Raw genomic sequence first — 16,758 nt, 5'->3', positions numbered from 1 at the left:
CTGCAATCCTGTTTGTCACCCCAGACAGAGATGTGGGCAGGCAGGGACCCCTGCTAACTCCACTGGGCCCCCCTCTTCTCCTCCCCCTGCAGGTGGGCTGTAAGGCGGCCGTGGTGTTATTCCAGTACTGTGTCATGGCCAACTTCTTCTGGCTGCTGGTGGAGGGCCTCTACCTGCACACCCTGCTCGCCGTCTCCTTCTTCTCCGAGAGGAAGTACTTCTGGGGGTACATATTCATCGGCTGGGGTATGGTACCAGGGAGGGCTGCCAGGCTGGGAACAAGGGGGCAAAGCCTGGGGAGCTCATTAGGGGGTGGGTACCAACCCAGCCTGCTGCCTTAGGTCTTGCTGGGCTGCAGATCCTGCCTGCAAGGCACTTGGCCGTGGGTTGATAAAAGTCCTCCCGTCGTCTGACCCCTGGGCAAGGGCCTTCTGGCTGCGGCTGCACCTCGAGCTGACCCGTGGAACACACAGGTTCTCTGAGCATCCTTCCATTTCCCCTCCAGTCCTTGAAACACACAGGGCTGCTGCTAATCTATACAGTGCCTCTGCCCAAATGAGAAAACAAGTCCCCTTTAGGCAAACACAGTCCCTCAGACATAGAGCTTCACCCCCTCAATGAGGCATCTTTGCGCACTGAGCTACCTATATATGCCACCATCCGTGGCCACGTTGGAAACCCACCCTTTTCTCTCCCTGCCTCTTCCTGGCTCTTCCTCCTCGATCTCCCCCTCTTCCTGCCACACTCTCTCCTCTTTCTCTCTCCTTTGGCCCTGACAGGGGTGCCCAGCACATTCACCATGGTGTGGACCATCATCAGAATCCATTTTGAGGATTACGGGTGAGCTGTCACCCCACTCCCTCCTCCTGGCTGCTGTCACTCGGGGCAGATCCCCCGGGTGGGATGAGGGGGACCGGGGAGTAACAGACTCTGGACCAGTGGTCTCTAAAGGGTTTGGGGCAGAGCCGGGGACAACAGGAGGACTGCTGACTCTCTCTGGCCGAGGACAATCTCTCATTCTCCCCCACCGTACCCTGCCCAGATGCTGGGACACCATCATCTCCTCACTGTGGTGGATCATAAAGGCTCCCATCCTCGCCTCCATCTTGGTAAGGCCTCCTCCCACCACTTAGGGATGGGGAGACTGAGGCCCGGAGTGGGTAGACAACTGACCAAGGTCCCACAGGAAATTCGTGTCTAGGTCAGAACTGAACCCTAGGCTTCCCAATGCCTAATGCAGGACTGTCCCCAGCCCTTTCCCCACCAGTTTTTCCTCTAGAGTAGAGAAAGCAGATTGGGAGGCCCAGCCCTTAGGGATGTGAGGGAGAGTTCCGATGACTTTCCCAAAGTGGGAAGAGGTAGGGGAGAGGTAAGATGGATGGATAGCTGGGCCCTGGGGAAGAAGACAGGCCATCAGCCCAGGGGGCTGGACACCCTGCCTCCCCTCTCTGACCACCCGACCTTGGCCCCCACCCACCAGGTGAACTTCATCCTCTTTATTCGCATCATCAGAATCCTGGTTCACAAACTGCGGGCCCCAGATGTCGGGAAGAGTGACAGCAGCCCATACTCGTGAGTATGGGCCCAGGGCCCCGGCTCTCCCGGTATCCCCAGCCCCAGTCCACAAATCATCCTACGTCCCCTGGAAGCCCCCCTCCAGAATCATCAAAAACCCACCTTGCTCTTGCCCACCTCTGCCCCCATGGCCTGGCTCAGTGCACGAGTGTCCCCTGCCCAGTCCCACCCTCACCAGGCCCGTGAGTCCCAGGCCTGCTTCTCCTGCATGACTTACCTAACAGGTGATCGGCCCCGCTGTGTATTTACTGTCAAGCCAGGGAGCTCGAGAACACAGTAGATAACCTGTGTCCTGTTCACACCGTGTGCCCAGTCCCTGGCATGGGCCTGGCACAGAAAAGGGGCACAGTAGATGCATGCCCCAGGGGAGCCCCCAGTCTACCAAGGAAATGGCCATATTCGGGACTCAGTCCTCCCTGAGAGTAGTAACGGCATCCACAGGTTACATGCCAGGTGTGTGCAACGGGGTTTCCAAGCATCATCTCATTTCGTCTGTACAGTCTCCTCCAGACTGTCCCCATTTCACAGATGAGGAAACTGACACATACTCCCTCCTCCTCTAGAGTTTGGGAGCACATCGTCTTGGCAGGGGGAGGGCACGGTGTCTGTGGGACAGGGGTCATATCCTTGCTTGAAAAGGTGTGAGGGCTCTTCCTGTGCCTGGGGGGCCTGGAGAACAGGCAGGCTTTCATGAGGACAACAAGGCTGGAAGACAGAGCTACAGAAACATGAATGGGGTGGCTGTGGGAGGGTGAGTCGGTCTGTGTGCCCACAGATGGGAACAGGAGATTATCAGCACTGCACAGACAAGACAAACCTGGGGTGTCCTACAGCGGCCTTCCAGTCCTGTGATCCAGAATGTTCTCTTGGGCCTGGCTTCTCTCTGGGGAATCTGTGCTGTGGTTCTAAGATTCCTGGCTAGAATGTCACGAGCTGCTGGATTTAGGATTCTATTCTGGAATCCTGTGATTCTCTCTGATGAGACTAAGACTCCCGTTCCTGGTGTGACAGCACTTCCTCCCTCGGGGTGTGGAGGTGGAGCTTCCCTTCCAGTCTGAGAAAGGAAGGCCCTGTAGGGGTCTACAGTCTGCCAGGGGGTAGCACATCAGGCCTGTGCCCCCTCCTCCTCTACTTTCCCTGTGGGGCCTTGTTTTCCCCAACATACAACTGCTCGAAAGGGCTTGAATCTGAGGCAAAGAGAACCGGTCATCACCAGGTCCACGTGGGTGAGGTGGAAACTGAACAGCTGTTGGCAGGCAGAAGGGGTGGGGGGAGTAGGAGATGGAGCTCCCCGCGGAGGGACTGTCAGCTCCCACTCTCCACCTCCCCACAAGCCTCCAATTTAAAGAAAGCCTCCATCTGTCAGCCTCAGGCGCGTGGGATAGGTTTGCAGTCAAGGAGCGGTGGGCAGTGCTCGGGACACTGGCGTGTCTGGGGACCAGGTCCAGGAAGGAGTGGAGGGGCAAGGCCAGCTCCTCTGCCCCCAGTTTGCTGTGGGTCCTCGGGCCCAGGGCTAGGCCTACCTGGACTGACTGCCAAGGCAGGAGACACAGAGGCAGAGACACACTCACCCCTCAGACCTCTCCCAGCCAGGGAACTGTGGGTTTACACTGCCTGGACCAGCTATGAGGTCAAGTGGCTGGGAGGCCTGAAACAGGATAAGCTCTGCTCCATGGGAAAGGGGCAAGTCATTTAGAGTGACTGTGGACCTTGCTGAACACACATGGCCAGTGAAGGAGGAGCTGGTCCTCCAGAGAATTCTGGGGGTGCGTGTATTGGTGTGGGGAGCGGGGCTGGGGCAGAAAGGGGTGTAATCCCAGAAAAGTTGGCAACTCCTGGGGAAGTAGATACAGCAGAGAAGCCAAAGACAGGGCTTTACTAGTTGACCCTGAGTCATCCTTGGTGACAGGCACAAACTTGAGCACCCATCATCCTCCCAAGTGGCCTTGGGCATCTGTGGTCAGCAACCCAATTACAAAAACTTCCTTCCCAAATGCCCTCATTTCCAGTAGAGTATTGGTCTCTCATAAATGCACTGTATTTCATAGTACCCAAAGCGCTTCCGAGTTTACAGTGGGCCCCACTTCTATTCCTTGACCATGTTGAGCATACACTCGCCCCATTGTACAGATTGGAGAAACTGAGACCAGGGGAAGGGAAACCAGGATCTCCTGTTGCTCAAGAAACTATCCCCATTAGCGGCCATAGAGCCTGAAATACCACTATTACATGTAATCCTTGGGATTGAGCCCTGGCCCTCCTTTATACTCTCTCCTCCAGAAAGTGGAAATAGAGGGGTTTCTCTCTCCTCGCAAGCTACATTTGCTAGGATTCTTTATCCACTTACTTGTAGTTAAATTTGACCAGTGGGAGGCTCTGGAAGGGTATTAGATAGGACAAAGGGGAGGGAAGCTACAGACTTTCTTTCACGGCTCCAGCATTGACTCTGGCATGGTCTCTGGCATTGACTATACCACTTTGTGGCTCAAGCTCATTCAAGAAGCCCTTCTCAACATGTTTCCATCTCATTCAAGGGACTCCTCCCATGTTGATTTTAGCACTTACTTAGTAAGGCCTCTACCATAGGATCCCAACCCTTTCCAGGTAGCCCTGTCCTTGGGTTCTGGTAAAGCCACCTCTTCCCTTTGTCCCTCCTTCACTGGAGCTGGAAGTCCGAGGGAGGAGGCCCAGGGGGCATGAGGTCATAGGCACTGCAGATATGGAACAGAAACAGTTGTGGACGTAGGACTGATGGGAACCAACAGTCTATCCTCACACATCCTGGTCGTTGTCCCTGTCTTCTGTGCCCCATGTGCGTACACATGTGGACACCCATACCCACTGCCTGCCCCTCCCCTGCCCCCAGGAGGCTGGCCAAGTCCACCCTTCTGCTGATCCCCCTGTTTGGAGTGCACTACATCATGTTTGCCTTCTTCCCCGACAACTTTAAGGCTGAAGTGAAAATGGTCTTTGAGCTCGTCGTGGGGTCTTTCCAGGTATGAACTGTGGACTTAAGGCTGCGTTCTTCTCTGGGCTTTAAGGGAGGAAATTCACCTGGGGCCTTGGCCTCTTGCCGCTAGATTCCAATCGTTTCATTGCAATAAGTATTTATTAAGCACCAACTGTATGTTTGGCCCTTTGTTTCACCAGGGGAACACAGGGGTGGGGCAGGGTTTGGGGCTCCCAGGGTCTGTCTACCTCACCTCTCCCGCTCCCTTCTTCCCCAGGGTTTTGTGGTGGCCGTCCTCTACTGCTTCCTCAATGGCGAGGTAAGCCCCTCTCAGACCTTGGGGGTCAAGGAACAGAACTCTGGTAGCCCCAAGGTCCAAAACCCCTGACGGGATATGTGCAGAGCAAAGAAGAGTCAAACCTTGCTACTCCAAGTGTGGTCCTCAGACTAGAAAATCAGTGACGGCACCTAGGACCTTGTTTAAAATGCTGATTCCTGGGCCCACCCCAGGCCTGCTGACTCTGAATCTGCTTTTAAGAAAACCTCAGGGGATTCATGTGCACATCAGAGTTTTAGAAGTGCTGTGTTAGGTGGCTGTGTGCAGAGTGGGTGGGGATGGGTGAAGTGCAGCCTGAGTCACTGTGGAGCCCTGGTTCCAAAGCACAGAGGTCTATTGGGATGAGCTCAAGGTGAGCTGGAGGGCAGGGATCAGGAGATTGGGCCGCATACCTCTCCCTCCCTGGTCTGAATTCTCTGATCCTCTCTGGCTCCCACCTCCCCCCACTCCAATCCCTTGATTTGACCTGGCCCCTAGGAGGTCCCATCTCTGCACTGCCCAAGGTAGCATCTGACCTTTCAAGTTAGATTCCGCAAGAGGCTCTGACTGTCTGGCTCACGCACCCTAGACAGAGTGCAGCCCAATCAGCAGTGCAGGAGGCTTCATAGGGGCGCGCCTGACCACGCTCCTTTCTCCCAGGTGCAGGCAGAGCTGCGGCGGAAGTGGCGGCGCTGGCATCTGCAGGGCGTCTTGGGTTGGAAACCCAAATACCAGCACCCGTCAGCAGGCAGCAGCGGGGCCACGTGCAGCACTCAGGTCTCCATGCTGACCCGCGTCAGCCCCGGCGCGCGCCGCTCCTCCAGCTTCCAGGCCGAAGTCTCCCTGGTCTGACCTCCAGGTGCCCAGGCGGGTGGGCGGCCCCTCCCGTCGGCACCGCCCCCCACCCCGCGCGGCAGCGGGGGCAAAGGCCTGCCAGGCGAGGTCAGCCCCAGCCCTGAGCTCGGAGGCTGCCCGGGCACCCCCAGCTCACTGTCCGGAAGCCCCTGGAGAACGCTGCCCTTGCGCCTGCCTGGGGAGACGATGGGGGAGAGCTGGGAGCTCCTACCTAGAAGATGAGGGGTGGAGCTCAGTCTTCAGACTCCGCCCCCAAAGGCCCCCTCCGCCCGTTAAGGGCAAGAAATCTGCATACTCTCACCTGATTCCACGGCCTGGTAGATCTCGCTACCCATCCGAGGAGGGCCACCGCCTATCCCCTGACAATGCATGTGGGAACGTGGTGTGATCTGAGGGGACAAAGGTCTTGCCCCAAAAGGTCACCTGCCACCGCCACCTCGACAGTGCCTGAAGTTCCACCATTGCTGTCAGTTTCCTTTGGGTTAAGCATCACCATTCAGGCATCTCTCCAAAGACGCGGTCCCCTCCCTCAGTGCCTCCTCATAGCTGCCAGCTCTTCAAGGTGAATGAGTTTTTCTGCCTCCGGCAGATGCGGTTGTAAACGAGGGGTTTTGGTTTGGGGAGGGCAGCTATCTTCATAGTCCCCGCTAAAGTGGAGTCATCCCGGGATGGCTGGAACAATTCCAGGAGCTTGCCACCAGCCCTACCAATCCTTATGGGCTGTGGGAGCTGCCCCTGGCTTCCTACCTATGTGCCAACTATTAGGACCGGGCTCAGAGATGTACACTCTTGGGCCCCTTAATCCTCAGAGCAACCCAGCAAGGCGGGCACTACTGTCCCTATTTCACACTGAGCCTCACAGAGAGCAGGTACCTCATCTTGTCACACAGACAGCATTTGAACTCAGATCTTGCTGATGGGAAAGTGAAAGCACAGACTCTTAACTGCTGCCTTTTATATATTGTAGCAAGCTGGATCCTCTTGCTTATTTGTATCACCACTGATATTGTTATTACCACCATCCCGCAAACCCCATTCCCACCCCACCCTCCCTGGAGTGTGGCTGAGGAGTCCCCCAGCCCATGTATCATCTGGACAAGAGCCTGGTGGCTGTCATGTCCTGTGTCCGCCCTGCACCCCTGTGGCCACACGGCTTCCTACTCACGCCCCAGCCAGAAGATCCCCTTGGGACTGCAAACAGGCTTGTGCAACAATAAACACTGGGTTGGATTCGCTTGGTTTTCCTGGTGGTTGGTGTTCCCATGTGGGCTAAAATGGAGACCAGCTTCCAACTTGCGGCCATGCCCCCCACCCCCCTTCGAAGGAGGGCTGGTCCAAGACATCACTGAAGCCAGATGCCACCACCCCTCTGGCTTCCATGTGAGGAACACACAGTTCTAAGGGCTTTCAACTCACATCTTGTTGCGTGGTACCCTCTCTCCTCTGAGTGTGGTGAAGTTATACCCCGTCCTCGTAGTGTCCTTCCACCCCCTGAATCCAACCAAGAAGAGATAGTTCTATTCTTGGATCTATACAGAACAGCTGACAGAGCTGCCCTCGGTCCCAAAAGTGGTTACATGGGGGTACCTGCACCCAAGGAGCACATGGGGTGTGAGATGACCATGTTGCCAAGAAGTGGCAGATAGAGGACAGAGCAGATGTCACCAAAACAGAGACAATACAGCGAATAGAAAGGTTTAGACACAGAGGCTGCAGGGCGAAGAAGATGACGCTGGTCAGCAAGGAATGGATTCAAAGCCACTGCTCCAGCTGACCTCCCTGGCTTCCACTTCCTGCAAACGTCCTGACCGGACCTGGCCCATCCACCACCGTGCCTGAAATCCCACCATTAGTGAGTCATGTCTGGGGAGAAGCAGAGTTATCAGCCAGGAGGGTAAAAAGTGAATAAAACAGAGAGAGACCCAAGACAGGGACAAAAAAGGGAGGACAGAAGTGGGGCCCCACCTCGGAGGTAGCAGGAGGTGAAAAGCTCCCTACCCCCCACCCCCTGGTAGTGGAGCATTCAGGAATGGGGAGAAGGTGAGACACTGTCCCTGGCCAGCAGAGGTCATGAGCAGACATCCCAGGCTGCCTATGGAGTGGGAGTGGAATAGGGGTGACCACGAGCAGAATTTCTCCTGCAGCCCCTCTTTCCTCCGGCTCCCCGGTCCCTCTCCTGCCTTTCCCGGCACAGACCAACAAGCTCATCTCTATTGCCACCTGGTGGTGCCTCAAGGACATCACCAAAGTTGGCCTCAAGGACCCAAATACCTGAGTGCAGGCCCCTCCCCAGGAAGCCAGTTGACACAGAGGGCAGGCCTCTCTCCTCAGCTCCATTTCAGAACGAGATACAAGAGAGAGGAAGTGGTGAGGACACAGGATTGATGACCCCAGGGACAGTTTGGGATTAAGGAGACCCAGGACCTGGCCCTCAGATCAAGGCCCCTGACCTTGTGGCAGTGATTCCCATCCCAGACCCAGCTGTGACCCTAGGTGGAACCAGACCTCTGGTTCCCCACAGGCTAGGCCCTGATCCTTGACCAAGGCTGACCCCAGACCCTGAGGGCAAAGCCCAGTTAGCTCAGGTGGGCTCCCTCTGGGAAGACAAAGACAAGTAGCCCCTCACCATCCTGGCACAGACGGCCACCATGTGGATGACTCCTGCCACTCCAGGGGACAGGCTGCCCAAGGAGGGTGACCAGTCTGCCAGTAGAATGGATAGGGACCATCTTCCCAGGTGAGGGGTAGTCCCTGTGGACTAGGCAGTAGTCTCCAGATCCCAAGGGAGCATGAGAGATGCCAGGGACACCTGAATCGAGGTGAGCAGGTGCGGGGAGCCCTTTGCAGTAGGAATTCAGGGGGGGACTTCTTAAATGAGGCCAAGGGGATGAGGGTGGGTTTGGGGCAGGCCACTCGGGCTGCTGAGAAGGGCCCCAGGGACAGGCCGAGGAAAAGCTGCCAGTCCTTCATCCAGGTGAGGGAGGGAGGACCTGGTTTGGGACAGGCTGAAGCTAATGTCTGTGGGGCATCTGGGGAGAAGTCCCAAGGCTGTTGGAAACTGACCTAAGGCAACAGGGCCCAGGCAGGACTTAGGGAGACCAGGGAAGCCCCCGGGGGGCTGGGGTGCAGGGAGTCTGTATCCCCAGGCACCTCTGTCTGGTGGGCAAGGCCAGGTGGGGTGAAGAGTTGGTCTCAGCGCCTCAGTTCCCATCACTTGCCCAGGGCCTGTTTTAATGAGCAAGGCCCACCCCCCACTCCCATGTGGGAACAGCAACTGCTCTTGTTTCTCCCGGGGGAGCGGCCGGAGCCACAGCTGGCAGTCATTAAACACCCTGATCAGGCCAGGGATGGCCGAGATATTAATAGCCAGGACACAGCCTCCCAGAAAGAGGGACAGGAACCTCTGCAGGTCATGGGGATGAGGAGGATGTGTCCGGAGGCCATCCTGGCAACGCCCCAGCCCCCATGCAGGGCAGATTATGTCCAGAGAGGAGGGAAGGGACTTGCTTGGGATCACCAGCAAGTCACTGGTCCAGCCCGGCCTTGAACCCAGTTCTCACAGTCCCAGAACCCTGCCTCATTGTATGAATTGTCATAGGTGACATTCACTGGGATTGCCCTGTGTAGAAACATACAAGCAGACCTGGTTGGTGACCCTGAATCTTCATCGTCTTTATTTAAAAATCTTGACCTTTTTTGTTCGCTTTGTATTTTTACATTAGTTTTGATTTTTTTTTTAATATTTCATTAGGGCTTCCCTGGTGGCGCAGTGGTTGAGTCCGCCTGCCGATGCAGGGGACACGGGTTCGTGCCCTGGTCCGGGAAGATCCCACGTGCCGCGGAGCGGCTGGCCCCGTGAGCCATGGCTGCTGAGCCTGCGCGTCTGGAGCCTGTGCTCCGCAACGGGAGAGGCCACAACAGTGAGAGGCCCGCGTACCGCAAAAAATAAAAAAAAATTACATTAAAGGGAATTCCCTGGTGGTCCAGTGGTTAGGAGTCACTCTGTGCTTCCACTGCAGGGGGCACAGGTTCGATCCCTGGTCAGGGAGTTAAGGTCCTGTAAAATATCATTTATCCTGATCACCTACTGAGTTTTTTTGTGACCCTCCTTAAATTTTGCATCCAAGGACAGTGCCTCACTTGCCTCACCCTAGTCCCAGCCCAGCTCCCAGAGATCCCAGCATCTCTGAGCCTAGCATACTGGCATGGAAAAAACTTTGAAGAGCTCTGAACAAGCCTCTATGTGGCCCAGAGGGAAGGGGTCCTGCCAGGGTGATGCCCACGAGAAGTAGAGGGCTCCAGGGTTAATTCAGAGGTTCAATAATGTCAGCGTAGACCTAGATGTTTTCTACCTGTCCACTCTGCCATCCTCAATGTGTTGACTTTCATCCGCAGACTTATCCCCTCTTGATTCCAAGACAACGGTTTCTGCCCCAAGCATCATGTTCTCACAGAACTCCATCCACTGGCAGGGAGAGTGCTTCCTGTGTGTCTCCTTTTGTCAGGAAGATAAGCTATCCCAGAACCCACCTTCTACATACTCTCTTCAGGCTCCTTGGCCAGGACTAGGTCACACGCCCAAGCCCTGGCTGCAAGAGAGACCAGGCTTCCAGAGGGAAGTTGATCTGATAAGGAAGAAGGATTGATCTGATAAGGGAAGATGGTTGTTGAGTAGGCAACCAAAAGAGTCTGACTCTCAATCTCCTTTTGGACGTCTCTTTGGGTAAGTGTGTGGCCTTTCAGAGTCCCTCCATCTGAGCCTGGTGGTGTGGTAGATGGTGGAGGAGAGGAAGCCAAACCAGTCATGGGTCAGTGCAGGAAAGAGAAAACACTCTAGGTCTTTCGTGCAGAAAGAGATTTAAAGTAGGAAGTTAACCACAATGTTCATTGCAGCTCTGTTTACAATAGCCAGGACATGGAAGCAACCTAAGTGTCCATCGACAGACGAATGGACAAAGAAGATGTGGCACATATATACAATGGAATATTACTCAGCTATAAAAAGAAACGAAATTGAGTAGTTTGTAGTGAGGTGGATGGACCTAGAGTCTGTCATACAGAGTGAAGTAAGTCAGAAAGGGAAAAACAAATACCGTATGCTAATGCATATGTATGGAATCTAAAAAAAAAAAAAAGTGGTTCTGAAGAACCTAGGGGCAGGACAGGAATAAAGACACAGACGAAGAGAATGGACTTGAGGACATGGGGAGGGGGAAGGTTAAGCTGGGACGAAGTGAGAGAGTGACATGGACATATATACACTACCAAATGTAAAATAGCACAGGGAGATCAGCTCAGTGCTTTGTGACCACCTAGAGGGGCGGGATAGGGAGGGTGGGAAGGAGACGCAAGAGGGAGGAGATATGGGGATATATGTATACATATAGCTGATTCACTTTGTTACACAGCAGAAACTAACACAACACTGTAAAGCAATTACACTCCAATACAGATGTCAAAAAAAAAAAAAGCAGGAAATTAAATGTCTAAAGATTTGGAGAAATGGAAAATAGGGCACACCTAGCTTCATGGTCACACCACCCCAGCTGCCACCTTGTAGGAAATTATTGTCAGTGTCCTACTTGCACATCCATTAAACTGGTGACAAGGAAGTAGAAGGAACAAAGTGTCCTGCTGCTGCAAAAATTCACGTCTGCCAGATCCCACCCGGCAGCCACCGCACTGCAGGTAGAAAGGCCTCCATCTCCCTTCTGCCTTCCAACTCTCTCCCACAGCGCTTGCCTCCAAGTTGCATCTAGATCTCCAGCAGCGTGGCGGCCTGGGAAATGTAGTCTTTAGTCTTCTAGCCCCTGCAACACAGGGAAATATGGAAGGGGCCAGAGAGGGAAGCCGAGTGCCAATAGGCAATTTCTAGCACAGAGGCTCAGGTGGCCTTGTAGCCTGAGTCCCGAGAAAGCAGAACCTGTGACCAGGAAACAGGAACAAGGAACAGAGAAGTGTGAGGCAGGGAAACAGAGAAAGCCAAAGTCAAGGTGGTTTATTGAACTGGTCACTGCTTTGCCAACAGGAACTCGTGTCCCACTGGGACCCTCGGAGGAGTGGGCAGAACACACCTCAAGGTCTGCCCACGGCAATGCCCTCACACTGCCAGGCTGGGCAGGCCTGAGTGTAAGTGGGTCCCTGCAGGCATCCTACGCTGTGACTCCAGAGGGACTGGGGCAGAAAGCGAGAGCTGTGTGGGACAGCTGAGATGGGGGATGGTCCCATTATTCCTGCAGGAGCTGGCAAAGGTAGGTGAAGAGGATACAAGGCAGGGTCCAATACAGGTGGCCTCCTGGCAGGGGAGAACGGAGCCTGGCACAAAGCTAGGGCTAGGGTCTCGATGGACACTCACGGGGGCCGGGTGCTCATAGCTCGTGAGCTCACAGTCTGTTCTCTTGGCTGGGGTCCACCTCAGCTCACTCTGGCTCCTCAGACCCCTCCAGGCTCAGCCGTGCCTCCAGCCCTGGGGATGAGTTGCTCTCACCTCAGCACTGGCCCTGGCAGTGCTGAGACAGGCCCACCAGTCCCAGCTCAGCCACCTTCCCCATGCCCTGTGGAGCACACAGGAACTTCTGCACTCTTCCAGGCCTCTGGGAGTGGAGGGAGGCTTGAGAGAAGACACCCGCTTTGACCTTCTTGCCATCAGATCTGCAGCTCCACCATTTTTACCCAGCAGGGCCACCTGAGGGCCACAGGCTGCCTGGGGGGCCGTCTTCCAATGCAGAGGGGGACACACGCCCCCTCTATCTTCAGCTTTCAGTTTCTTTCCCTTCAAGATTTCATCCCAGAGGATGATACCAGGACACGCGTCTGAGAGATGCACCCCCTCCTGTTTCCACCACTCACCAGCTGAGGCTGGGCTTTCCTCCCTCCCCCTCCATCCTCCCTTCTCCTTGAGATGGCTTCACCCACCCCACCCTGCCCCGGTCATCCTGGTGGAGGGGCTTCAGAGGAATACGATTTCAGGGCTTAGCGGATGAGAATGCTATCGGTTTAATATTTTTCAAAGTATTAACGTCATCATATTCACTCAGCAAACAGTTACTGAGCACGTCCTGTGTGCACAGTTCCAAGCAGCGACCAAGGCAGAGGCCCTGTGCTCACTGAGCTAAGCCTCCAGTGGAGGAGTCGATAATAAATGAGGAAAATTACAGAAGAAACAAGGCAAGAAGCGGGGCTTGGCTAAGGGGTGCTCTGTTGGTTGGAGTAGTTGGAAGAGGTCTCCCCAAAGGGAGATAGTGGAGCAGCAATAGGTCATTCCCCTTTCCTGGTAATCAGAGGGTTTTTAAACCATATATATATATATATATATATATATATATATATATATATATATATATATATATGTCAGAACTGGGGCCCAGAGACCTTGAGGTCTAGGTCAAAAGGTCCACTCCCCTGCCTCTGCAGCAGCAGCCCGGACAGTATGTGAGAGCCATGTACTGGGACTTGGGGCCTCAGTGCCATCCAAGCCTCCCCTGTGTAGGGGCTCCAGTGCCCACTGCTCACACACTCACCAGGAGGCGATACCTGCCTGGACATGGGGAGGGTTGTTCCTTGGAGCTACATTGTGGCAGTGACCCGGGTCCAGAGACTCCATCTGGGCAGGGGGGCCAAGTGGCACCCTCCCACCCCCGGTTCAGTGTCCTCCGTGCCAAGTGACAGAGAACAGGCAGCTCTTGAAAAGACTAATATTTGCTCTTCAAATGGGAGCTGGCACAGGCTGTTTCCTGCAACTGGCGTCTGGCTCACCCCGTGGGATGGACACAACAGGAGGCACTCCGGGAGATAGGCAGATGTCCCCGCGGACACCAGCATCCCGGACAAGACGATGTCTTTGAGATGGGGACAGCATGTTCCAAGGTCCCATCTGATTCATCTCACATCTGCTTGCACACCTTCATGGCGGAGTGCTCACGACCTCTCCAAGCGCTGTTGGACAGCTCTGTGAGAAAGTGCATCCTCACTCTGGCCCTGTGTTCCTTGTTTATGGCCCTTGCTCTCATCCCTGCGGCCTCAGACAATGTGTCTGGAACCACCCCTTAGGGCAGTCACGGTCCTGGTCACCTTCACGCCTCCCAGCCCCGGGCCCCTCCTGCTTCACTTCCGCGGGCTCACACTGCTGGCTCCGTGGCCAGAACAGGCTATTCCTGGGGTGGAAGGAAAATCTTGCCTCGGGTGCACCTCTGTCGCCCAGCAGCTGTGTGCTTTTTGTCCACATGAGAGCCTTTCAGCTGAGTGCCTCATGTGGGAGAAAGTTTCCGTCAGGAAACTACTGGTCAGACGGCCTGAATCTGAGAAGGAGAGTCCCGGTGGCCAGAGTCAGCTCCCACCCGCCTGCATTCCCTCTCTGGAGCCCCCTCCTCCCTGCTTTCTCCCCTCCGCCCCTGCCCCCATGGGTCCCAGAAACCCTCTCTGCCCATTACAGCCCCTGCACTCGGCTCGAGCTCCCCCCACCCTGGTCGCCCACTGAAGAAGCTCTGGAGGCCGAAACACTCTGGCAGCTCGTGGGGCTTTGGGGGCCCCCAGGGGCAGGCCCTGTCGGCCTCGTCAAGTCCAGTCAGGGCTGGACACCCTGGGAAAGCTCTCCAGGGGCAACGCGGGCCCCCTGGTTCTCCCAGGGCTCTCAGACCTGACTGATGACTTTAGCCAGCCCTCCTTTTTTAAAAAAAAATTCCTTATTATCTCTATATGTAACTCGCAAACTCCTGGCCCCTCGTAGGCAGCCATGCAAATGAATTTGACATGTATCCTTTGGAGTACATTCTTAGGAAATATTAGATCATTTTGTACACATGTTTCTAATCGTATAAATATTATTTTTCACTCAGTTCTATTATTATTATTTTTTTAGTTCTATGTTTTGAAGATGCATCCACGTGACTACATCTAAATCTGGTACTTCTGCCTCCTGCCTGCTGCTCCATGGTGAGCCTACACGCTTCATCTGTCCACGGTAGACACACAGATTGCTTTCTGCCAACACACATGATGCTTCAGTAAACATTTCTCTTCATACGTGACCCCTTAAAGATCTGTGTAAGAAGTTCCCAGGGACATAGAACCAGAAGTGAAGTTTCCACATCATAAGGTGTGTGTACACTAAATTTCAGTAGGCAGCTGTATTAGTTTGCTAGGGCCACCAGAACAAAGTACCACAGGCTGGGTGGATGAAAGAACAGAAATTTATTTTCTCACATTTCTGAAGGCTAGCAGTTGGAGATCAAGGTGTCAGTGGGGCTGGTTTCTTCTTGGCTTGCAGACGGCCACCTTCTCCCTGTACTTTCCTATGGTCTCCCCTCTGTATGGGTCTGTGTCCTAATCTCTTCTTATAAGACAGCAGTCATACTGGATTTGGGCCCACCCACATGACCTCTTGTTTTTTTAACCTTAATTACCTCTTTAAAGACCCTATCTCCAAATACAGTCACGTTTTGAGGTACCGGGGATTAGGACTTGGACATATGAATTTGGGGAGAACACAGTTCAGCTCATAACAGTAGCACTGCTCTTCAGATTTGCTGCACACGAAGTCCTAGATCCCCATACTTGCTCCAATACTTGGTCCCATCCAGGTTTCTAAATTTGCCAAACTCACAGGCGTAAGGTGATGTCTTATGGTTATTTTAATGTGTATTTCTCTGTATTTCTAATGATTTTAAACATCTTCATAGGCTTACGAGCTTTCTGGGTTTTCTCTTCTGCAAATTGCTCGTTTTTCTATTGAAGTGGCTCGTCTTTCTTGCTGATTTAAGGAATTGCTTGTATATTAATCCCTTACTGGTTTCAGACATTGTAAATATCTTCTCTCATTCTTTTCACTTTGCCCATGAAATCCTTATTTGTATGTCATCAGATTCATCAATCATTTTGCTTAAGGGTCGTGCCTATGACGTTTTGTTTAAGAAGTACTTTTTCACCCCAGGTCACAGATACTCTCCGTCGTGCTCTTCAGTGAACTTAATAGTTTTTGCCCTGCACATTCGATCCGGGGATGTCTTAGAGCTGACTCAGCAGAGCCAGGCGCACTCAGGTGGGCCCCTTCTCTCTGAGCCCCTTCACTCCTCCGCTGGCACTGCCCAAGGATGCCGGGCAGCTGTCAGGCATCACTTCTGCTACCTGACCCCACAGGGGGTTAGAGTCCAAGAAAAAGGAAGGCAATTCATCAGCCTTCCCGGCACCCAGCCTTCCTGGCACAGAAAGGGCATCCTTCATGGGCCAAGATCCCTTTGTATTCTTTGTGGGTGCTGCCAAGTGCGCTGATGGCACCTTGGTCTCAGCTCAGAGGACAGAGCTCTGGGCTACACTGTCATTGGCTACCTAGGACAGACCTCAACTTCCTCACCTGAGCAACAAGGGGGGTGAACCCAGTGGTATCTAAAGGGTCTGCCAACGCCCGAATCCCAGAACTCAGTGCCGTCAGGAGAGGCTGGTGCATTTGTTTCCCTTCTGGGAATTTCATCAGCTGCTAAAGGAACGATCCTGCAAAACAGCGCAGTCCCCTGAGCTGGGAACCTGATGATGTGCCCCCTGGTGGCCATTTCCTGACAGAGCTCGTCCTGGGAAATGAAAACGACTTCACCCTCAGAGTACATACAGACTGGAGCTCAGAGCCCAGAGCAGGGAAAGGGCTGGGCAGAAGCAGAGCCTGCATGGAAGGCAGCCCCCTCCAGCCCCCAGGGCAGTGCGGCAATTGCTATTTTGGTTTTTCCAAGGTCTTTCCTGGACCCATGATTGCATTCCAGAGTCTGGGGATTAGTGCTGAAGACTATTTGAGCCCTTGCACCTGTCTAGACCTCACTGGACACGAGGACCTGAATTTCACTTCTCTCAACACATCCCCCTCCATTATGCCAGGCCCACGTCACCTCATCTAGGAAAATGGACCCATAACTCAGGATTTTTCACACAAATACAAACACACAAGTTGATAAGCACCTTAGATTTACTCTCCTCCCACTTCTGAAGCCACCTCGTTTAATTTATATATACATAGTATATAAACGGCTATACGACATTTGTTACCAACATTAACACAAGTTTAGGCTTTACTACTCTG

At 54.0% G+C, this 16,758-nt stretch overlaps 1 protein-coding gene across 3 annotated transcripts in view; it reads left to right on the top strand.

The window, feature by feature from the left end:
• Positions 1-6,924, top strand: part of VIPR1 (vasoactive intestinal peptide receptor 1) — a 33,047-nt gene extending 26,123 nt beyond the window's left edge. For 2 of the 3 annotated variants that reach the window (XM_067753954.1, XM_067753953.1), the window contains exons 7-13: positions 93-246; positions 780-840; positions 1,043-1,109; positions 1,481-1,572; positions 4,442-4,571; positions 4,803-4,844; positions 5,502-6,924. In XM_067753954.1, coding sequence (XP_067610055.1) covers positions 93-246; positions 780-840; positions 1,043-1,109; positions 1,481-1,572; positions 4,442-4,571; positions 4,803-4,844; positions 5,502-5,693 — 738 coding nt within the window. In that variant the 3' untranslated portion in view covers positions 5,694-6,924. The remainder of the gene's footprint in view (positions 1-92; positions 247-779; positions 841-1,042; positions 1,110-1,480; positions 1,573-4,441; positions 4,572-4,802; positions 4,845-5,501) is intronic. The other variant, XM_067753956.1, reaches the window with a different exon arrangement.
• The last annotated feature ends 9,834 nt before the right edge of the window (positions 6,925-16,758 follow it).

The sequence above is a fragment of the Pseudorca crassidens genome, chromosome 10 (genome assembly GCF_039906515.1).
Source record: "Pseudorca crassidens isolate mPseCra1 chromosome 10, mPseCra1.hap1, whole genome shotgun sequence".
Taxonomy (NCBI): domain Eukaryota; kingdom Metazoa; phylum Chordata; class Mammalia; order Artiodactyla; family Delphinidae; genus Pseudorca; species Pseudorca crassidens.
The sequence above is the reverse complement of the archived record's forward strand: the minus strand, read 5'-3'. Positions and strand labels throughout refer to the sequence as shown.